This window comes from Rhyacophila brunnea, unplaced genomic scaffold, assembly GCF_057557595.1.
Source record: "Rhyacophila brunnea isolate RB1 unplaced genomic scaffold, BYU_Rbru_1.0 scaffold_11, whole genome shotgun sequence".
NCBI classification, from domain to species: domain Eukaryota; kingdom Metazoa; phylum Arthropoda; class Insecta; order Trichoptera; family Rhyacophilidae; genus Rhyacophila; species Rhyacophila brunnea.
This window is the reverse complement of record NW_028232763.1, coordinates 27,180,001-27,206,042: the sequence shown is the minus strand read 5'-3', so window position 1 is coordinate 27,206,042 and position 26,042 is coordinate 27,180,001. Positions and strand designations below refer to the sequence as shown.

At 33.8% G+C, this 26,042-nt stretch overlaps 1 protein-coding gene across 2 annotated transcripts in view; it reads right to left on the bottom strand.

The window, feature by feature from the left end:
* LOC147078550 (uncharacterized) overlaps nucleotides 1–26,042 on the bottom strand; it is a 222,293-nt gene that overhangs the window by 136,731 nt on the left and 59,520 nt on the right. Inside the window, exons 3-4 of one of the 2 annotated variants that reach the window (XM_085960217.1) lie at nucleotides 21,350–21,547; nucleotides 19,409–19,516 (exon numbers count right to left, since the gene is read on the bottom strand). In XM_085960217.1, the coding sequence (XP_085816343.1) occupies nucleotides 19,409–19,516; nucleotides 21,350–21,547 (306 nt within the window). The remainder of the gene's footprint in view (nucleotides 1–19,408; nucleotides 19,517–21,349; nucleotides 21,548–26,042) is intronic. The other variant, XM_085960218.1, reaches the window with a different exon arrangement.

Sequence of the window (26,042 nt, the reverse complement as noted above, 5' to 3'; positions counted from 1 at the left end):
TTTTCCATCCGTGGCGAAATATGAAAATACAAAAAATGTACTTCAACAGTTTTTATAAGTTGTTTTTTTTTAAGATGTAGGTTTCTAGTAGGTATATACTTACTACGCCAAAAAATAGTAACCTTTTTATAGTTAAGTTATAAGAAAAACTTGTACGAAGCGTTTTCCCCCAGCAAAAAATCTGTTCAGAAACGAGGAATTTCCAGTTTTACCAGGTGCCGTGCTACCGTCGACCGGGGCATTCTGCGTGTCGGTAGTTGAGATTTTACATTGTGCGCCAAACGTGGCACGTCTGCTATAGGTTCGCCACAACTGCACTGGGCTTTATACCTGCAACGCATGAATAAAATTATATCCCAAGTTACACTCCAAAGAAAAATTCACACATTAAATGTGTTTTTTAACTACCTATGTAATTTTGTTTGTGGAATGTAAGAAATTACAGGTAGGTAGTTAGTTAGTTATCTACGACTCTACGTTTAGATTTAGGTCAATGCATAGTTACCCTTCAATCTTATGTGATGTGCTCCATGCCAATAGTTCTTATATTCTTCACCTACTACCTGATGCCCGGAGTTAGAGTATTGTCTTTCTAAATATGTTAAACACCCCATAGGTATAATGCAAAACAAATGAATTATCTAATCATTTGTTGTATTTGCGCAATGTATTAACAAGTACCTTTCCTACTTACCTAAATCTAGATGTTAAACATACATATTATATATTTTATGATAAGTATATTATTCTCCTATTTTGCTAGGGTCCATACATAATCGGTATTATCACAAATTCTCATATAAAACACGATTGTATTAAAAACTTAAATAATTTTTTTAATTAATGTTTTTAGTTAGTAATAGTAAAAGTAAGGTGAAATTTAGCGGTTCATCAGCCATTTAAAAATATGTCATATTTTAGCCGAACGATAGAGCATTCGCCGAACCATCAAGATTATTCGGCAATATAATAACAATGATTAAGGATGGGCAGTACAAAAAACAGACAGCGAGCCGAGCCAAGAGATAGTTTCAGTAGACGAGATGGCAAAGATAATATGCATTAAATTCTATTGTCAGCCCAACGTAAAAAAAAAATATTGAGGACATAGAAGAAATTCTTTATCTCGGGATTCGATTTCTCCCAGAATTATTCGCGCGTTATCTATAGTGGGTAAATGTTATTCTATCTAAATCCGCGAGCGGTACAAAATAAAAATAATATCAACTTTATTACTGCATGGACATTGGACACGTTTCGCAGTCAATTCCAATTCGCAAATCCATGATTCATCGCCATGAAATGCACTTATCAATTTGCTTCAATCGATGCAGTTGCAAAGACAATACAACTGAGATCTTATAATATTTATCTTCCGCATAAAACAATGAACATTTGAAATAGCTGTTTAATCAATGTTTTGCAGAATTATTAATGTTGAATCAATCATGTGCATTCGTTAACATTTAGGTACACGATATTATATGATAATCTTAAAATTGATCTAAAACGTTGCTTTATTTTAATACTAACCTACAAAAGGTGCAAAACTTTTGCATGTTATGTGTAGAATGTAACTTAAAAATCAAAATTATTTGATTTTACAATTTTACCGTGATTGTCCCAATTTGACGATGGGTTTGAAGTCCCGGTTAATAATGAGGAAGTATTTTCAGATCCTCGCGCAAAACATCGATAATTGGAACCCTAAAACGACATAAATGATATTTAAAAAATGGACTTTGGTCTGAAAATATAGATAGAATGGCTGAATCAATAGTCAAACTCAAAGGTCTGTCAGTGTGTACAATCAACAGATTGATGTACATATTATTGTGTCCCATTTTATTTAAAAGTATATAAGTGTTGACAACAGCAATAATTAATATGAACGACCAAATCAACTAATTAATGTCTGATTTAGATTATTTTTAATTGCTTCCAATTTCAATTTTGTGTGTATTTACGTTTTTTTCTAAATGAAACTGACGACTGTCGTATTCTTAGGGTAGGTACCTACCGAATTGGAAAGCGACCACATCGAATAGGGGACAAATGGAGAGAATTATTATTCGAAACAATCTCGAACTGCAATTCGAAATGAATATTGTACCATATTGAACTCTACGGTATGCAGATAGCGCAATTAAATCGGTTGAGATTGGGAGCTTGTGCTGGTTAGGTCATGAAGCGACACAGAGAATAATGCCGAGAAGTCGAACGGAATCCGGGAGAGGCGTCGTATTGGGATACCTACAGAATTGGAAAGTGACCACTTCGTATGGGACAATGGGAGAGAATTATTAAATAAGCCAGGACACCCCGAGTTGACATAACGATGAATATTTCATGTACACAAAAATATGACGAGTGACATAAATGTGATACTTATATTGAATCGAGTAAGCAATAATTTAAATTTAAAAATACAGCCAAGAGATCGTTGGTACCCCCCCCCCCCCCTCCGTTGGTGGTGTAAGGTTTATTGTGGGTAAAATATAATAAAAATAACTGATTGATTTTTGGGACGTGAAACATTGTAAGTACATAATTTCTGCAAGATGTCCAATAATTAAATATGAAATTGTTACACCTGACACGTTGTTAGATATTTACATAGATAATTATACACTTATAAATTACGACAAATAATAATGTTTAGTTACGGCCTTTACGGGGACAGCAGCCAGATGAAAACGCCGCTTCACCTCCAATTTCCGATAAGGTACGCAAATTATACAAATTACTGATAAGTAGGGGGCAATTTGGACCAAAAATTCCATTCAATAATACAAATGATTTATGTGGTGGTAAACGCCTACTAGATAATAACACGCAATCATAAGTATGCATTAAACAGTAAACGAAAAATTATCCAACTACCGAACAGTTAAGTTGGTTATAAACTATGTGTGTAGTGTTTAAATAAAAACGACCAGTCATGGCAATTAGGCCACTTAACTATTAAAGAAAGATATTAGTTAATTAGGCAAATAAATGCCAAAGCCTTAAGAAGTTATGTAAGACGAGAGACAGAGAAGTCGATAAAGACATGGGAATTAATTAATATTCCGACAGAGTCGCTGGAATTAAGTCGCGCCAACAATGAATTTTCTGGCGTACAGTAAAGAATAATCAAAAAATAGCACATCGAGCAAGATTATTTAAATTTAACGTTGAGAAGAACGGTAAATTATTGTAGGCAAACAAGTTGATTAATAAAAAGGGGGATCCACATTTTCCTTTTCTGGACTGGGTTAAAATAGTAGGATACGAAACTATGCGTTAATATCAGACTAACCGTAATCAGCACCGCAGGAGAAAAAAAACTTTCAATTATCAACTTTTTGGATGGAGGGCCAAATTCAAGAATTCAAAATGAGCGGCGGGCCGCAAGTACAATACCATTTTTAGATATACACTATTTATTATCACGAAAAATAAACATTACAAAAAAATTAATGAGAAGAATGAAACTGTTGTACATTTTTTAAATTCAGGTGTTAATTTTGTATTTGATATCCTTAAAACTGCTTGTAAATGGGCATCGAAGATATTTGATCGTAAAGGATTTTTATTGATGTTCATGATCGAAAGTATTTGTTCACATAATATATCGGTTGATCCAAAAATAACGAACATTTTTCTTGCATAATCTTTAAGTTGGTCGAGTTTGTCTGAATTAAGGGCATTGTAAAATTTGGAGATTTCTTCACGACGATGCAATTCTCTTAAATCAGTGTCACACTGCAGATCGATAATCTCAAGTTGTAGCTCTGTCGGCACACTATCAATATCTATTGAAAATGGATCGCGTACTATTGCTAAACTTGTCTCAATTTTTCGGAAGTCACCAAATCTTTGTGAAAAATCGTCATTCAGAGCTTTAATAATTTTACCATATTCTTCAAATTTATATTCTGGTATATTCACCAACTTCAAAGTTGGAAAGTGGTCCACGTTGTTATTCGATATTTGTCGAAGGAATAACTTGAGTTTTAATTGAAATCCATTGAAACTTTTTACCATATCATGGGCATATATTTATTTTCCTTGCAACGCGGAGTTAAAAGTATTTAAATGTGCCACGATGTTCAACGTAGAAAATAGTGGTTACATAGTGTGAGACGAGACGCAAAGAAGACGTACTGAGATAATACATTTACGAAACAACAAATTCTTCAAATTTTAATCTATTGTCAATATTTTTTTAAAATATATAAAAAAAGTTATTCGTAATCAGAAGTACAATTAATGATGGCGGGCCACAAAAAAATACCCGGCGGGCCACATGCGGCCCGCGTGCCGCAGTTTGCCCACCCCTGCTATAATTTAATGAATATATTGGTCCGTCCTTCGGCTTTTCTTTTAAGTATACAAATCCACACGCGCAGTCGGATTTTGACAAAATTTGAACAGTAGACGGAGGCCGACGAGCCGGAGTGCGTGGTCGGGGTCTCGAATTTCAGATTTAACCCGTTGCACCCCGGGGACAGGTTTACGGTTTTTGCGGAAAAGGGCTACCGCGTACAGGGCCTTGAAACGCGGAAGTGAATGCTGCAAACCCCATTTTTATTGAAAATGTCGCTAGAATGTGTACATTTAAAAAAATATTGGCGTTTATTTCAGTCAAATGGCACAGTTAGATATCAAATAATTGTGTTATTAGAATCGCTAATCGGCAGGTTGGCGCTGGTGACGCGTTACGCGTGCTGTCACATAAGATCGGAATGCTTCACTCATGGACAATTATTGTATGTAGCTGCAACAAGAGTGGGGAGTAGTAAAATCTATATATTTTGGCACCAAATCGAAAAGCCACAAATATTGTACATCGAAAAGCCCTAGAATGATGGATTGGATATTTATATTATATAGAAAAAAGCCTTAAAATAATAAATTGAATTGAATGTGCTACATACTTTTTAAGATATTTAAATGCAATAAATGTACAAACATATACTTACTACTTATATTAAAAATAAAAATCTCTAATATTACATTTTTTTACTTTTTTAAATTCAATTCTTTGCACTATACGTATTAAATTTAGGATTTTTATTTCAAAATATTAAACCATTCCAATGATACTGCTACGTGATACTGCTAGTATAAGTATAATGTTCAGCAGACAGTATGCTTATATCAATGGTACAGACCAGGGGTGGGCAAACTGCGGCCCGCCATCATTAATTGTACTTCTGATTACGAATAACTTTTTCATAATTTTTTAAAACATATTGACAATATATTAAAATTTGAAGAATTTGTTGTTTCGTAAATGTATTATCTCAGTACGTCTTCCTTGCGTCTCGTCTCACACTATGTAACCACTATTTTCTACGTTGAACATCGTGACACATTTAAATACTTTTGACTCCGCGTTGCAAGGAAAAAAATATATGCCCATGATATGGTAAAAAGTTTGAATGGATTTCAATTAAAATTCAAGTTATTCCTTCGACAAATATCGAATAACAACGTGGACCACTTTCCAACTTTAAAGTTGCTGAATATACCAGAATATAAATTTGAAGAATATGGTAAAATTATTAAAGCTCTGAATGACGATTTTTCACAAAGATTTGATGACTTCCGAAAAATTGAGACAAGTTTAGCAATAGTACGCGAACCATTTTCAATAGATATTGATAGTGCACCGACAGAGCTACAACTTGAGATTATTGAACAGTTTCATTCTTCTCATTAATTTTTGTGTAATGTTTATTTTTCGTGATAATAAATAGTGTATTTTTAAAAATGGTATTTTACTTGCGGCCCGCCGCTCATTTTGAATTCTTGAATTTGGCCCTCCATCCAAAAAGTTTGCCCTCCCCTGGTACAGACAGTACAGTTGAGACAAACACAATATAATATAGAACATTGTGATTTGTAATAATGTTCTAATAATCTAATATAATCTACATTCATTCATAGTGCATGATCGAAAACAATTAAATCACGTACTTTATTTTAGTAATTCAATTCAAATTTATTTATTTACATAATGTAGTAACTTCGCAAGACTTCACGACTTCAAGACGTTCACAACATGACATTTATTTAAAAACAAAGATAAAGTATTAAAAAAAATATACCCGTTTTGTTTACAATACAATATATTTAAAATGAGGTTGAAAAATAAATACTACATACATTGCAATAAGGGTACACATTTAAAATTCGTGTTCATGTCTTTGACCCATTCTGTTATATATTGTGGATTTGTGTGTAACGCTGCCCAAATATACCAACATATTCATATAATTATGCACTTACATATCAAACAAAGGAAAATGATTAATGTTTCAGCAAAATCTTATTTCGATATCTGCAGAAAATTCATAGTGTATAACAAACATCCAACCTCAGTTGTTTGGATTGTCTTTAATTTTTTTTAAAGATTCCGTTCCGGGTTATCAACATTCGGAATCAAGGGTTCCGGTTCCCAACATGATTAAGAGATTCTCCGATTCCATTTCTAGCCCTATATAATGATTCAATCGCTTTCAATACCTATCGTATCGGTTGGCTTTATAACATAATGATATAGTAAGATGATTGAAACCGTGTCCAGCTATTTACAATGCGGTCAGGAGTAATGTCTTACGACTATCTGACTGTGCATGTCATTGTACGAATAAATAAGTCCTTCCTTGCCCGACCTCGGATGGCATTGAATGTTGAATTAACAAATAGTTTCCGAAGCCTTCCATAGAAATCTCGGCTAATAAAATAATAATCATGTTTGTCATTTTGAACCAGGTTCATAGTACCTACATAACGCGTTTATTCTCGAATCTACGGTCGGGCTTCCAATAAAAAAATCAAATGTCACGTTCCCAAGTACGTGGTGCACAGGTATTGGTCATGTTGTATCTCTCCCAATATCGAAAACAAACTATTTTAAGAAACGGTGCACGCAAAGACGTCGAGGAAAATCTTCCACAGAACACGGTGCGTTGATTGTAGGTTACTATTAAGCCCATATTCCATTGGCAGATTGCGTCTGGCCCGATCGTCTGTCACGACTGTCAAACTCTATTCTCTATGGTTTTCAAGGATCGTGAGCGATCGGGTCGAAAGTGGAAAATTTTCTATTATCCGTCGTGCGATCCTTTCATTATCAAGCGAAGATTGCCGAAAGCGTACGAAAATAGCCGAATATGCGCCTGAGTCATGCAAACGGTCGTTCATTTCATTCTACTGGTCGATTTCAACTGAACAACTACAAGATGGCGAAAACTTAAAAAATATATATGGAGTATCACCGAGGACACAGTCCTCGCCGAATAAATACACGCCAAAGATATAGTGTAGAACGTAAAAAAATCCGCCATATTCAATGGCGATCACGCTGTTCTTCAGTTGGCCAACTTTTGACCCAGTGTTTTCGTTTACGGCGAGTCCTGACCGCCTGAGCCAGTTGAAATATAGCCATACTCGCTACAATAAATTAGTCTTTGGATTATTCGCTTTCGATATTCGAATTACTCAATTGGTTTGGAGATTCAAGCTCGCCCAGTTATTCATGATGTAAATTAACAATAAGTATACAAACTTTCTATAAATGTCAAACGGCCGCATAAATTTTAACAGATCTGATGCTCGCTAGGTTTGACAGCTGACAGCTCAGTTTTGTTGACGTGAAATTGCGCGGGAATGCGTTCAGTGTAGCCACCAATCTAAGAAATATCTAGTTTTCACTCAACCTATATTTTTAATAATAGCAACGCTAGTATTATTTTACCAATCAAATCAAGGACCAACGAGATTGAATCGTTGCGTGTAATTGCAAATAGCTAGCGACGACGGTTGGCGTCGATCGTTGGATCGGGTTGGGTCTGTGCGTCTGCCAATGGAATATGGCCTTTAGACAGTGGCGAAGGCTCCATACTAGTGATTATTTAAAGCCTACCTTCTAAGAAAACTATATCTTCAAATAATTAATTTAAATAAATAAATAAAATGTGCAAAATCTAAATATATTCAGAGTCATCGAGTCATCTGTCATCAGAATTTAGAATGCCGTTTATTTAGTTAAGTTTCGAATCAAAAATAATAGCCCACAAGAGCCTCTGTTTTCAACTGAATGACTGAATTATCAAAGTAATAATCCAACGTGATTTCTCTATAGCTATGACGTCACATCTCTTCAGACATGTCTGCAAATTTGGTCTGGATTTGTAAGCGCCTCAGATTCAGCTTATACCTACTCTTTATATTTATGTTTATTATCGATAGGTGCCGCTTTAAGCAAATAATAAATAAATAAGATGATTTAAAAAGATTATTTCTATTGGGTTCAATCAGATATAATTAATTATAAATTGTTTTTAAAAATAAAAAAATGATTGAATCTCCTGATTTTTATTTGTCAGTTATACTAACTAACGTAATTTATTCAGTCAGTTATGTCAGTTGAGACTTGAGATATTGATGAACGTTATTTTGATTTGTGATCTAAATTCAGCGTATTATTATGTTTTCTGAATGTGGATAAATTATCTGATATTGTACACAAGTCATTCTCAATGTTTTAAATATATAAGTATTTTAAAATATTTTGTTATACCGCGGTAAAATTGTAAATTGTTGTGGAACAGATGCATAACGACGGGTTTTTTCAAAGATGACAATATATTATTAAGAGCGTAAGTTGCGTGTATGAATGTTTTGGCAAATACATAGTTTAAACTCACAGTTAAATTTTATATCGTCCGTGAGCTATTGATATTTCATCGATTTAGTTTTAGTATGTCGTTGTCATTAGTGTGTACCTATTCATCAGTAGTAATGTCGGATTATCTTCTTATTGCCGGTAAGTATACTGACAAGTGTATTTTTTTCTCATATCTCCACAGCCTACCTCTTTCCAAAAGTCACTCTTCGCCACTGCTATTAGGTACATTTGTCCTTCAATAGATATGTTTAAGACGTATACAATAAACCAGAGGTGGCGAACCTATAATACGCGGACCATTTTTGTGTGATGAGTTGTATGCAAGAAATATTTGATTTTTTTTAAATTTATCTATGTTAACATTGGCCCGTTTTATAGCCGTTCGAACAAATTACCTATGCGATAATTTGGATAATATTTTTATCTACAGATATATCCATTTTTATCTACAGGTATATCCTTTATGTATATGAAAACAAAAATATCATTACAGGATTTGAATGGAACTCATTACACGTTACGTTTAATTCAATGAAACAATAATAATTAGAAAACCATTATGTTGACTATCTTTGTGCAAACATCACTTCGAACAACTATTTTCGTCGATGAATCGAAAATAAAACATTGTCTTCGTAATGGTTTGACTGAACCATGTTAATTATGTTGGATTCTCGTATAAACCGCGTTGTAATTATCTCCAAAAGTTTTCCATTATAATTTTCAAATACATAGATAGGTACTTAAATAAAGTAACACCAGACAACCAAAAAATACGTCAGTAAATATTTGGAAAATATATGGCATTTTAATTTTGTTATTTGTAATTTTTCAGTAAAACATCGTGTAAAAGAAGTATTTTGCTATTTTTATTATATTTATCTAACCGTGGACTATTGTTTTGAATAAATTAGCATAACAGTTGTCGGAAAAGGTTTGGCATTCCTGGCGTCATAATAAACAATAGTCTATAGTAATTTATATAATGTCCCAACGTACCTAAACAATATTATATTAGTGAGACCATTAACTCTCCAATCTAAAAACGTCGCAAAAGTGGTAAATTTCTTAAGTCTAACTATGTTGGTACTTATACTATTTTTTTTTTCGTTATTAATAAGATCATTTATTATTGTATAGGTGTTTTATAACAATCTTTATTTTGAATACAATAAATATTGCCTAATACATTATCTGACAAGGCATGCCAGATTTAAATAGTGTGATTTATTACGGTATAGGTCCGGGGTCCTCCGCGGTTGCCGGTAGAACACGTCGGCTTAACGAGTACCGCATGTTAGCTTTCCTTTATAATAAATCGTTTTTCTCGAGAAGTAAAAATTATCAATAAAACACATACACATGGGTTCCAATGGAATCTAGAAACTACAAACCAAATAAAACACCAAATATTTACACAAGGAGTTTGAATCGACTATTTCACGATTATAAATAACCGAGGCATAGCTGTCACCCCCACCCCACGGTGAAGATGTGCGACCGAATACGCCGATGACGCTGTACTATTCGATAATTTAATCGAAGACATTCAAGAGACAATTAACAAGCCGCACAACAAGTGAAAGAGAAGAAGAGAAGCGTAGAAAACCAATGTTTTGTGCACTAGCATCACTGTGTCCTAATCCAGATTCGCCCCTGATTAGCGACGGGTAAATATTTGAGTTTTGACAAACAGCGTGTCGATAGCTTTAATAAATACCTGGGGGTGCACATCACGGGATGTTGCAAAAAAAACTCGCTATCGAAATGGGAATGGCTGAAGCAACATTCAACTCGATGCGGAATATCTGGGACACTAGACCATACACGATCAAAACCAAATGATGCTTGTCCGACGCTGGCATTCTGACAGTGCTGCTTTACGGTAGTGAGTCATGACACCACTCATAGCAACCATATACTGAACTTCGAGATCAAAAGTTTGCGGCGGATACGGGGTGTACTGTGTATGCCTTTGGGAGTAACGAGGAGATAAGAGAGCGAACGAAGCAGCCTTCCATCACAGAAATTGAAGAGGTGTTTAATTTCAATCTGGTTTGCCTGTTCTTCAAACCAACCGCTAAATTCTATCCAGAGTGAATACGGCGGAGCTACGGGAATCCGACAAGACCTGGGAAAACAAATGAAAGAGGACTGTGTCGAGCGACAGCGATTTTTGTCGGCGCCGTGTGGTATCCATATGCTCCAATTGAGGGGCGAACATAGTCAAAGAAGAAGAGCCCTTTCTTAATACTTTACACACAATTAAGGCAATTTAATAATCATACTTCAGCAAGATAACAAAATAGTATTTTACCGAAAGAAATATATTTAATTAAAAACAAAATAATATACTGGACTGTTACTTTTTGTCTTATGAACCTACCTTTTCAGATCTCCGTTTTTTTGTCCAAAAAACACCGTTCCCGTAAAAAAAACTCTAGCATGTTCACTCCTAAGCGAAGCATATTGGAATCTACATAGTGGAGGTTATATTAACAGATTTTCAAAAATTCCCAGTTATTCAATTGTTAAACCTATGCAAGGAAGTACCGACAGTAATTTGGATGCCAATCATAGAGAGAAGAAGACGACATAATAACGAGAAACGCATGACAAACAAAAAAATTAAAATCACATTAGATGTTCTACTCTAAAAACAGTTAGGTATAAAGAATATCAGCATCAGATGGCAGGACTTAATGGTGAATTCGTGAGGGCTTAACCATGCCGATTTCTCATAGGTATACTAATATAAATATGCGTGTTGATTCATGCCAACTATGAATAATGTAACTATAAATATGATTGGATCAATAACAGAATAATTGAATATTGAAATCCAAACAGTACGGTAGGTAGGTACGTAGTGGTAATTTATTTTCAGAAATGGTACTCAGTTGCAAAGCACGCGCCACGTCGTCGGAGAGACTCCGAGAGAGGCTACTTTGACGTTTCTATCTGAAAGCCAACAGCCAAGCACGTACGCGAGAATACCTACCAAGCACTTCCAGGTCAGTGGAATTCAACAATGAATTCAACTTCTGAAAGCACGATCTGCATACTATTAAAAAATTAATAAACCTTATCGAATTTAAATATGTAACTTTGCTTTACACTAAAACCTCATAGTCGAATGCGTAAGGCACTTCATTCTCGTCCTGGACTACAGGTTAAATTTCACCATGTCACGCCTCAGCATCGAGGCATAGGGCACGCACAAGGTTGCGCCACTTCCCTCGGTCACGATTGCGGCACAATACAATACAATAATCATCCGATATAATCAAAGCCTGGATGTTTCACTACTACTAAGGGAGCAGTTGTCGCCGACGATATATATTTTTTTTTACTATGTGATTGATTACTTTATGGTTGCTGCATTATTTAAGAATGAAAAACAAGAAATTTTCAATGGTGCAACAGCTGTGGCTAATTGAATTGACTTTAAAATCAAATGAAATATTAAAATATGCACTGCAATCCATGTTTGGCGGTCAATACAGACTTATTGTTTCGCAATATCATGCTAATCATCAACAGTCTTTCAGTAAATAGGCAATAGTTTTATAATAAAAATGTTAATTTGTACGCGCATATAAACGGTATTCAGCTTAGTTCAATAACTCAATCAGCATACGTACATACACTGTCAATATAAAAATCCATTTCAAACCTTTACATATTATTATATAGTAGGTAGCTGTTTATTTACAATAATTTTATAATATGCAAACTCCACTACCACAATATAGACATACATTATAGAGCAGATCTGACTATAAGAAGGTAGAAGCCAGCGTGTGTCAAAACCACAGAATCGCATGACAGAGTTAGGCCCGTTTCAGACGGGACACCGGTGTCGCGGTCGATATAATATATAAGGCCTTTGTATTAGAATAAACGGGCCTTTGTATTATGTTTATGAACGCCCCTGAGCTAATGAGTCAATGCATAATTTCGCGTTATAAATTAGAACATAAAACTGGCTGCGGTAATAAAAAACAAGTGTATCCGCGGCTTGAGAATGTAGCGGCCGACGGAAAAGAGTAGCGGTCACGCGTTGACTCATTAGCTCTGGGGCGTTCATAAACATAATACAAAGGCCCCTTCATTCGAATACAAAGGCCTCATTATATACGAGCGCGACACCGATGTCCCGTCTGAAACGGGCCTATGGTGTACTGCAACTTACTATTGCCACGATATAAGCAGAATGCGGTTTTCTCTGACGAAGATATCTTATGGCTTATGACGCTGATCATTACGTTTCAATGCACAGAACCTACACACTATAGGCACTAACTTACAGTATAATATTATATTAATAATATAATACCTTGCATGTCATCTTGTCTCTAAGTTTTGCGCTTGCTGATACAGTGCGAACTTGAAGTATTGCACAGATATTGTAATGGAATGGTACATAATATGTAAAAATACATTTATTATTATGATTTCCAAATTACCTATTCGAAGACCTTCTTTTTCGTTTAGCTATTCGTGAAAAATTAGTTGGCCGTAGAAATTCTCAAATTTTAACATATTAAATAGTTGCTAAGCGTTGCCTACCCAGTTGTTTCAAAACTGCGGGGCGCATACTAGTTCATATGGGGCGAGAAAAGTATAACCTAAAATCCTTTATTGCTGTGTACTAAATTTCGTGTAGAAAATACATTTTTTACCTAGGACTTACGTTATTTTACCTAAAAGTAGATAGAAAATAGTTTTTCAAGATCTGTTTCGTTAAAAACCGACTTACATAATTTTATCATCTGAACACAGGTGGCTAAGCCGTGTCGCACATCTAAACTCGTATCGACTGCAACACGTCGAATATGTCAATGATTTTGTTAGTATTCACAAAACACATAAAACTCAATGCACACAGCTCGAATGCGACGTTTAAAAAAAACTTGTGTCGCAAGCAACAAATTACACTCGACATGTGGCACAGGTAAAATACCAAAATGTCGCATCGCCACAATGCAGAAACTGATTATTCATTCATTTCGGCTATCCGCGTGATGCACGGCCCCGACATGTCATCACTTATGCGCACGGAAGACAGCCGCAACATTGCGCCCGATTTTAATGTAAATTTTAGGCGAATTTCAATGTACAACCAGGCTAAGAGAAAGCCTAGGCATGCATTACTTTCAACATTTGCAACTAACTATGCGAAAAGGTGCCTAATGAAACTTTAGTTTCAAAGAAGACGGAATTGAATTTCTTTCCAAAAAAATGTGTGTAAGTAATTTTGATTATTTTAAAAGACGTTGCACTATGAAATATTTAATTTCTGCTGTTTCGGCGCGTGAGTGAGCATGGCATCGATTCGTGGAAATAAATGCATGTTGCATTCCGAAGGATGATGCCGTGAGACAAATAATTACTAATGCAGCCGCATAGCGAGTGAAACGAGACGAAAATTCGACCTCCAAATAAAATTAAGCTTTATTCTTTTTAAATGGAACGGCAAATAATGCCTCGCTGAATACAAATCAAATGCATATTACCCACTTACTCCAAATACGATATGATGATTCGGCCGCGGTATTCTTTTCCCGAATAGGTTTCCATTCAACGGGTTACATTATACAAATAAGACAATACAAACGCATGCAAATTATTGAACATTCAACGATTGAAATTATAATACTTACAGACAAAATTAAATAGTCGACATTCCAATCGAATAAAATCACCTATAACTTTAACGACACCCGCGATGGTAACGTGTTCGCTTACGAAGTCGCGGATATCGGGTTCGAATCCCGGGTCTGGCAAATCCACATGTTGCTTGGACTTGATAATATATTGACCAAAGGCGGCTCTCTTGGCGCAGTGCATAATGCGCTTGCCTTCCAGTTCGAGTTCTGGGTTCGATTCCCGGTCCAAGACACAATATTTGTGTTTTTCTCAAAGCCTGAGTGTTTTGTGATTGTTCAAAATTACTAATAACCACCTTGTACGAAAAAGCAAGGACATGTTTATTAGGTAATAAATCTATAAAAAAAATGTTGACCAAGTGCCTACAACCATTTCCCGTAAAAAAAAAAATATGACGAAACCCCTTCGTGGGGCGGACAAGATACACGGCGGATTGTAGAGACAATGATGATGATATTGTTACCAATTAATCGATTAAGTTATGTAAAATATATGGTATTACATTAAAAGTTTCAAACTTTTTCCGTAATGAAAATAAAATAAATATTAACTGAATTCAGAATGTATTCATATTATTTAAAATAGGTGAGAATATTTAGATATAATGCAATTGCTACGTGTACGAGATTGAACGCGATACGTTTCACTATCAAATAACCATGGAATAACTTCCGCAATGATATTATTATAGAACTGCATAATGCAACGCCTGCGGTCTAGACAAAAACAAGCTCTTGAAACATTATTATTAAATTTAACGATCGTAGTTGCAAGAATAAAATAATATAATTTGGCAACAGCAGCTGTGGGAAAGTCAAGAGGCGACAGCTGCTAAATTTTCAATTAAACTGAAACAAACAAAAAAATCAAAAACATCGCGATATCGCAACAAAAGGGCTCCTCGTTCCTACGAACGGAGCTCGCTGTACGTTTTGGACCGCGCCGGTTTTATTGCAATCAATATGATTTTTCTCTCACTCGCTCCTCTCAAATCAGAGTACTAATCGCTACATATGTTTTTATGTTGCATCTCAGCTGCAGTGTGCTGTCCGTCGATGTGCATTCCAAATAAAATACGGACATGTTAATCAATCATAATAACGATTACTAAGTGCTCGATAAGACATCTTAAGTAATGCTGTCAAATATTGAGTAATCTTTTCAAATCGATAGTAATTAATGGCAATCTTTCATCTCGACGTGTAGTTACCACACGATAATTAAATCATAATTTCACCAAAACGCGGTGTCATGTGAAGAGATTTTCAAATTAAAAATGTTTGTCATCATTGCGAAAGCAAAAAAAACTCTCATAATAAGTATTATAATAATACCATGTCGTAAGATATTAATTATCTCACGTGTCACTATTCGCTTTACGATATGTCCAGTTTTATAATCATCCAATATATCTCAAAGTATAATATCATTAAAGACAGAATGTATCTTTAATTGTAATTGAGTTATGTTTGGTACTTTTCCGTTTGAATTATATTTTACGTCTTGGGTTTCGCTTTTCAGCATCTCTAGAAGCCATGGGAATCGAGTCACTCAATAATGAACGGAGACTATCGTTGAAATAGATTAATTCGAGATTCAAATGATCGGTTCTAACTGGTTAACGTCGCACGTCTAATCACCTGGCACTCACCAATAATAGCAAACGTAATATAGTTAGTTACTGTTTATATACTAAATTGACATAGTAAAAAGTTTACCCGTGTATTGGATTTTTTATACACTATAATATTATTATGTAGGTACAGTTCTACAATGAAACTCGAAATTAAGAACAAGGAATCAAGAACAGTGGATAGAGTTTGAGGAGGTCTTCATCCAGCAGTGGATCGAAACAAGCTGACGATGATACACGGTTGTTACGTAGTTTTTTATAATCTTATTATGCATACAATTTCATGATAATATCGTATATTGTGGTGGATACCAGTTTAGTTGACATTTGACATAATTCGTTGACCACAGGCACAGACGCATGTCCGACAGCTCAATTAACGTCTGACGAAATTATTCTCAAACTATAATAACACGGAAATAATTAAGTCAACAGTTACATTTCAACTGTCACCATATTTTGACAGTCTACTAACGGAGAGTTACAATGTGAAGCATAATCAGTGTTACATTTTCGTAACCGACTACACACTCGTACGGTTTAAAACGATCACTGGTTCCCAATTAAACGGTTACATTGTCAGTGTCTATTTGTCAATACATTTATCTCGGTAACATCACAACGTCATCAGTAATTATTTTAATATTATTTTGATGGATCTCATTGGATGGATTGGATTCCTAATCATCGCCGATAAAGAGACAACATTTTTAACCAAGAATATAATAATTCATAAAGAAAACGTAAAAAACAACTACAGCTGTAAATAGAAAATAATCATCTACATAGAGGCCAGTTTGACTCAATGCCTTCTGCTTCTTTGTAAACTATTATATTAGGAATTTTGCCTATCCTATTATTAATGAACTGATCTTATCGAACATCAATAAAACGAAATTATGTTTTTAAAATACATAAGGTATATAATATTATTTAGATCAACGTATCACACATCGTTATAGGGTATGTTTACTGGTAGACGCGCAAATAAAATTGAATTGGCGTACCTACCAGTGGCGAAGGGTGACTTTTGGAAAGAGGTAGGCTGTGGAGTAACCGAGCTTGTCAGATATATTTACGGGAAATAAGAAGATAACCCATATATTACTACTGATGAATAGGTACACTAAATCGATAAAATTTCAAAATCTCAATTAGTTTGATATAATTAGTTTATAAATAAGCAATTGGATTGAATTATGTATTTTCCTATAAACGTAATATACGCTCAAAATATATTATCTATCATCTTTGAAAATATCCATTGTTGTGTATAATATTATGTCCCATAACAATTTATATTTTAACCCGTAAAACTAGACATTTTAAAATACTTCTATATTTAAAAGACGGACTTAAGTATAAATAACTGATAAATAAAAATCGCGAGATAAATTATTTTATATTTTTAACAATAATCAATATTTATATGTGATTGAATCCCATAGAAATTATTTTTTAATTATCTTCTTAATAATTATTTTGAATAAATGTGCGGATGTAAGCGCTAACTAAACAGCCTATGATTTCGGAATAAAAAGCCAGACAGAGACTGGCGTCAGTGGCGTCACGTGACTAAAAACCCATACAAACCACATCTTAAATTCCTATCGAATATTTCATAACATAGTTGAATCCATGCGGCAGTAGTTATGGTTATAAACCTTACTAATTTATAAAATAAAGCTATGTACTTCTGAATTTTGACAATAGATGACTATCAATTATCATGGATTTTTCAGTGTTTTTTTTTAAATTTAAATTATTTGCTTGAAGATCTATTTTTCTTAGTAGGTAGGCTTTAAATAATCGCCTACTATGGAGCCTTCGCCACTGGTACCTACCATATATATTGACTGATATATATTATATTAATGGATGACCAACTGTCTTGTCACAACGCCGTAAAAGGAGCTATTGAACCTTTACTTTGCCATAGACATATAATAGCATCTGCACTATGAATGTGCATGTCATATAAAATGTTTATTGTGATAATTTTCGAAAAATTCTCTCTGGCACCAGCAACGGCATATTATTTCCATCAATCAAAGAATAATGATCGATAGACATGCTGCGGACCTGTCAACCACACTTAAATAACATACGAATTATATCTAATGGTCATCTAATTGGCAACGCAATAGTTGCGTTGGACGCACGGAATGAGTTAACTCATGTGATGATACTCTGTTCAGCAGAGATGACGTTGGTCGTAGAAATAAATCCGTATTATCACGAGATAATAGGTGGAAAAATCTAGTCAAGCAGCGTTAGCCAAGAGGAGAAAATCTTTGATATACCTTTATCCAACAGTGGACTGATCCAGAATGATGATTATTACTGAGATAATTATAATAAATGTACTAAGTGCACATTCTTACTTCTTACTAAATGTATATGTATTATGAAATTATGTTATCTATTCCAACTAAGTAATTAATTATTCAGACTCCTTTCGTATTAATTCGCCAGGGATTTGAAGCGATATCTGCAAAGGAAATATAAGTACCTAAGTACTTTATATAACCCCCCCCCCCCCCCCTTCCCAACCATGAGACTCTTCAAGACGAAATCGTTGAGGGAAAAATATGTTACGAGTGTTACGACGCATGTTCATGTTATTTGACACAACTAACATTAAGCGAACATTAGATGTGTACCGGCAATTTCTCAAAATCAACCTCCCAAAAGCCCATGACCCAAATTTACTTGAAATACTTAGGTAGATTATACTATGTGACTCTGACTGTGATTTAATTTCATATAGTCAAAAAAAGCCTTCATAACGCTGGGGCCATTCCCTGTGGAACAGACAGAAACTGCCAACCACAATATTTTATGTCGGATTGTATGTAAATGATGTCAATTATAATTAAAATAATATTTTTATTGTGGTTTTGAATCATCGAATTATCTAATGTTGATAACACGGAACACCCATGATTTCACAACAGAATTTAATATATTATTATTATGCAAAGTGAGATAGTAATTTTAAAAAATACCGAATACTCCGTTAACTATTCGGAGCTTTGGAATCTCCAGATATTGAATGTCAACATTGCTGTTTATATATTATATTATAGTATACATACCTAGTTGATTGAAGAGTACCTAATAGGCAATTGCTTTAGTATCGTTTCAAACGGGTGGGATTAATAGCTATTTCAAGAAAGTTACGATAATAAACTCAAAATACACCGTAAAAATCTTACGAATAAAGTTAGTGTGAAACTTCCACAGCGCGCGAGGGCACATTGTTTTTATTAGATTAGCCATTATTCAATCTCGAGGCAGTTTGTTCTCTGATAAAACAAAGAGAGAAGAGCTTCCTCTACCGTACCAAATTGCGCGACAGTTGACTGATGAGTTGATATAGCAAAAACAAAACAGAAAAAAGCAAAAACAAAGCCTACCTCTTCTGGAACTTTGTCGCACTCGCCATTTGTCTCTTCTTTTTTCGTTGGTTTCTGTTTGTCCTTTCTGCTGAAGCTGATCGACCGGAAGGACCATTTCTTCTTTACCTACGAAGAAAGCAAACAAAAAAACTAAAAAATGTCAAAAGAACACAAAATAGTATGCTATGATTTAAAATTGCACGAACTTTTATAAAGAAAATCATATTAAAATGGAAGTAGGTACCGGAAAGCATTCGAAATAACTACGTACCTAGGAACTTAAACAAGCATCACCGTAATTTAGACATTTATTTAAAATCTAGTCTATGTTATACAATATTTCTAAAATAATCTTTATTTAAATGTACAAATTACCGCTTTGGATGAAATGGATTCGTTATGAATGACTTTCTGCCATTCATGAATTGGCGTGATAGTGTCGAATAATATTCATCCGTACAAATGTTTTCGTGTAAATTACCGGACACAAAAATACGGTATGTATTAGGTACAGATATGTTTAAGTTTTCATGAGAAATGTATAACTCCTCCTGACATTTGATTCGTGCTCTAAATTAAACTACCCTAAATATAATAATATAGATGACCACAAAGGATACATAAATTTAAATAGATATAAATATATCACAACCCAGCGACAGGTTACTAAACAGGGGTTCACTAACAATGATAAAATACCGGAATAACGCCTCGTTCTCAGCAAATATTCAACATTTTTTTTTAATATTGAAACGAATAAAAGGTAGGTTACATGATTTGAGAATGCAGTATCCTTTGATTATAAATATTTTGTTCGTAACACATCTGAGGCACATTTAATATAAAAATGTACGTTTCTGAAGTGTTACGCAAAGTTACGTAAACTACAATAACATCGTTTGCAGATAGATATTCGCAATAAAAGATACCTTTTCCCTATACTTCCGATATGTTTTTTGATTATGTAACGTTTTTCTTTTGTTAATAATTTTAATATTCTCATGAAAAGGGGAGATTCATAGAAATGATATTAATTTCGATGAAAAGTAAAGGTAAGTAATAATTTCGATCGGTTAGTTTAGAGCAGTTTTTAGAAAAATTAAGATATATATCTACACAAAACACCCGACTGCGTCATATATATATGCTGTTAAAATATGTTACGTCAAAATAGTGACAAGATAATTTTATTATTCTCTTCTTCTCGGTCGTGCACTCATGTCACCAAGTAATTCTCTTATTCAAAACATAAACGTCCATTTCACCTTCGATTTCCTATTGATCCGAATCTTTGAAATTAAATTGGACATTCAATATATCTAGGTGCACTAAGCCATCGGTTCGGTATCTACTGGGACTACTGGGAGTAATTGGTGGAAATGGGATAAAAAGTTTTCATGGAAAAGAACAGAACTCTTATAAAAATACAAAACTGAATTTGCTCACAACGGATAATGTACGAACCTACATCATTATTTATTGTCTTGATTGATTATTTATCGAGTAATGCAATGTACCAAACTAATTATGAAGTGGTAGTTACTTCTTTAAGTGAATCACGGATTTATCAAAATTTAGATGACTCATAATATAGCAAAACGTTTCTAGCATTACTTGCCACTACATTATATACTATTTCAAATGCAAGAATATTTTTATTCGGAGTTCTTCCGAAATACTATTATGCTAATATCGTACTATGAAGAAAATATTTACTAGGCCAGGTTGATTGAAATGATAGTACTAGCGTTAACGTAATATTATGTACTGTATAATGATAAAAGCACAAAGAAAGCAACACAAAAGTCTTGTTTTGAAAAGCAAAATAAGCCCAAGAAACAAAATGAATACTATGAAGTCGCATAATATGTTATCATGAGGTATATTTGCAAGACTTTAGGAGAATAACAATCGTTAGAAAAGTAGATAGAAGGGGGGAAATGAAGCATTGAATCTTACCTTTTCTTTTTTAGGTTTCTTATTGTTTTCTGGTTCTGGTGTTTCTGGCGCGACTTCATCGCCTTCTTTACCGTTTTCTTCGATGTCTCCACTGCCTCCGTTTACTGTGACTGGTGATAGGATGATTTCTTTTTCATTATTGGTGTCTTTTTCGTTTTCCGGCGCCTCGTCTAAGTCTTGCATTTTCTTCTCCTTGTCCTGTTTAAGCAAGACCCAAAAAGCATTATGGATTTAATGAAGTATAATTACATCAGTGATAAGAATGACAGATGATATTCTTAGTGAATGACAATAAGCACATTAACGATGGTACCAAAAACATGTTTCATGATCAAAGCTGGGACACCCCTGTGTCATACTCTAACTATAATAATGCCCTCTCAGAATAAATTAATAACCTTCATTCCATATTAAATGATTAGGAGATAAATTAGCGGCTATAAATTTAAAACTTTGGACATGAAAAAATGCTCATATTTCTGTAAATATAGTAAATTGATAAAATAATATGAGAATTAACTTTTTATTAATTAAAATGAAACACATAATATATTGAGCTACTAGATTACGTTTTTGGAAGATGTGCGTAACATTTTTGCCAAACGTAACTCCGTTTTGACAATTAATATGTGAAGTCTATTCATTATAATACGAGAGCAAAGTACCTACCTGTTCTATCTAAAAAATATTAATTTAGTCAACGTTTGGAATTAAAACAATTTTGCCGTAGTTACTGCAAGATTATACAAAATGTAACAACATAAAAGAAAATACTGTTATGTTAATGTTAAATAGTGTTTTAAAATCTCACTCGTTAGTTGTTATTCAATTGGATTTTGACTTCATACTTAGTAATAGAAAATATTTTTTAATATTAGTATGCGGATATAATAAGCAAATCAATTTATTCCTGACAACATCTGTCCAATCATCCATCGCCACCCGACATGAATACCGTATGTATGAACAAATAGTTACGAAGAAAATTTAAATTCAGAATGCCATTATAATAATTCACAATGATTGCTAAAATTGTTTTGAGAAAAGCTTATCGTTATGAAAATGAGCTATTCTTCTGTTAATCTGATACGCATATTTTCCTAGAAAATATATGACTAATTTCTAAACAATAATGGCTGTTAGTAATGATTCATAATTTAAATTACATATTAATATGTACAATGAATTATAATACTGTTTGACAAGTCATCCATAGGGTACCTACTCTGAAATAACAGATAAAGAAATACGGAAATGGACTCAAAAGTCAATAGTCAAACAAATAAAATATATGAAAAATCAATTTCAAACGTGTATCAAAAACGACTATCGGACTGCAAGGGAGAAGAGATAGTTTACCTAAGCCACGATTGGCGGCAGAACAAATATTAATTGACGTTATCATAAAACATTATCAGACAACAAATAGGAAGAATAAACAAAAATATCACAGCTTCAAATATTATGCATCTCAAATAAATATTTACTATTTTATGAAGTCATATTTTTTGAGTTTAAAATAAACAAAATTCATTTTATTTACATGAAAAAATACTGAAATGAGATGGAGTCCTTATATCGTATAAAGACAGGTTTCAATTAGAAAACTGAATATTATTCAATAATAATCGCGGAGCCGGTTAGAAGAGGTGTTCAAGTAAAATATAGGCGTATCTGATGTGGCAGTGTCGCAATAGGAAAAAATACATCATTTATAATTAATTATAATACTTTGTGTTTTTGGTCACTTTATGATAACTTCAATGATACATTTTATAACACTGACCTTCAAATACTATCATATTTCGATATTTTAAATTTACCAAACCAATGAGCAGCTCACAAGACGTAGTAAAACTTAAAATTTAAACTTTTGCACTAACATAAATTATTGACGACCAAATACCACACATGCCCATCTATAACTATAATATATCGTAGTATACATATAATATTATGTTATTTCGCAGATACACTAGCCGAGCCAAGTTATGCACTGATAAACCAAGCGACTAATATAAATGCAATAGCTACAAAAGCCATCTGCGGCTTCTTAAATTTTAACAAGACAACAGGAAAACATAATGGTCGAAAGCTAAAGCTAATTTATTGACGTAGTATAAAATGAAAACGTCGCTTGATCTAAAAGTGCATACACTACCGAAGTAACGCATCGTCGTGAGAATATAATATTAGGCACAATGTACGACACTGATTGATGAAAATTCCGTACTATTCCATAGGGTTCGTTTTTAGCGACCCGGATTTCACATTTCGGCAATTAATTCATGATATGCGTTTGTAATATAGTAAATATACAAATGTTGATAAAGAAGAAAAATTTTATCAATTAGAATCAATGATACTGACAAAGCAGCAATAAATAATACGCAGCTGTCGAATGTTCTTGAATAAGTAATTAGCACACGTAAGTGTTGTAATTAATATTACGCACCTGTTGTAATAAAAGAACACGTTTAATATTATTTTAGATTTATAATTATAACGTTCATAATATTGATACAAATGGTCAGTGACTCCGAAGGAAATGACTGACTATTTACTTAGTATCTACAGGTGTTTTGCGTGTGAACGGTAACATGTAGGTAACAACTACTGCTGAATTAAAATTAAAACCAATCAAGCAGTGGATTAATTATTACATTTAGTATTAGCTACATAATTTATAAGTATGTATAACATTTTCAATTGGCACTTTTGTCATTTAATTGCTAACCTAATTTTAATACCGAACTGTTTTTCGACGGAAATCCAAACTGTACTTAGGTATATTATCAGAAAAGTTTCTAGCATGGAATCGACATAATCGGTGATGTTGAAATTAACAATTAAGCATGAAAATTACGATTGCAAATCTGGACACCTTGCGATTGAGGTGGCGAGGTTACATTTCATTTAAACTTTTTTTATTTTACCTGTATCATAACAAATCGTTAGATATAAATAAAATATACAGCCTAAGTTCGAAAAAGAGAACGATGTACTGCAAAATTACATAATATTTCAAACTATTAAACATTGTAACTATAAATATTTCATGAGGTTGTCAACATTTTCTCCATATCCATCTTAGAGAAAATTCTACACATATTATGTACAGATACAAACAATTCAACACTCATGGACAACAAAAGTATGCACATATTAAATCACAATCGTAGAAAATATGTCTTCGATGCTAGTTTGCAAGTTTTGCTCTCATGAATGTCTGACTAATGTTGAAATTATTTGAAATGAAGCCGAGATGCGGTGACGAAAGGTCGAGTTGCGAAACTATTGCGAATTCTCGTCATGCAGATCGGAGAAAAGAGAACGGAATTGTGTTTAGTGTCTCCTTAAAGGCATATTATTTACCATAGCATTGCTGTTCACGAAGAAAACGGCGACACTACTTCAGTTTAAATACCGACAAGACTACAAAGATGCCGGTTTTATTGATATGGTACACGCTTTAAAACTGGTTATTTTTTTGGCAGCAAAACAATGAAAATTAGTCGGGAAAATCTCTACTCGGTAGCGGAGTTGTGCTTAATCTATATAATTATTACCAAATAAATATTCAAATTCAGAAAAAAACTGATAGGAAAAAAGTTGACAACCTCACCACAATTTACTTTAAACAAAAATGTTTTATGGATTGTGTTTCATTAGTATTACTTTTCCAAGATTTAATAGGTGATTCGAGTGGAGTTGCAGTTTTAATGAAATTGTCAACATGCGTGTGTACAGTCTTTAAGATACAGAATCTCAGTACCCGACGCGTCAACAGAATAAACCAAGATACGGACAATTCAATATGCATACTAATTTCAAAGTAAGTAGAACTCACTCGACAACCACACACACTATGCATCACGCCAACAGAATTTGACAATAATGATGTAAAAACATGAATGCGAATTTATAATAAATATACCCTCATTGCAATGGAAGTATAATTCATTTTTCATCACATTTACAATGTTTACGAGCAGACCGAGCTACGAGCATGGTCGTTTTGAGGCCACTTATTCTTTTAGATTTTAGAATTTTAGATGCAGTGTCCACTGACAACTCAATACTACTAACGACACAGTAAATAATACATATACTTACCCACTTTAATATACGATAATACAATATATTGAATCTGATATTCGGAACGTTCTGCCATACATATAATTTATATAATAGGTATTCCTACGGGTGGAACGTGAAAATAATAAACTTTTCTTCTTTTTGAACACTCAAGGCTATAGTAGTGTAGTAGTTGGTTACAATGAAACTATCACAGAAACACCCTTTGGCTTTGAGAAAATTACATAAATATACTGCGACCTCACCGAGAATCGAACTAGAGCCCCAAGACGAGAATCCAGTGCCGTACGCATTAGACTACAATGTGAGCCCCACTTAGAACTCTCATATATAATACAAGCAATAAAAAATTATATCTTGAAACATTTATTTTATATTTGCGATTAAATATGAATTCATGTTTATATTGATTGGTAAACCCATCGTCACACGCAATTAGCCGTAACTCACACACTCAAAAGACGTTATGGCTGCCTATAGACTATAATAACCCACTGTGGCCGCGCGGCTTAAGCGTTAGACTATAACGCCGTGGGTCCCAGGTTCGAATCCTGGGGCTGGCAAGTACACATATTGTTTTTCTATTTGAGTTTGA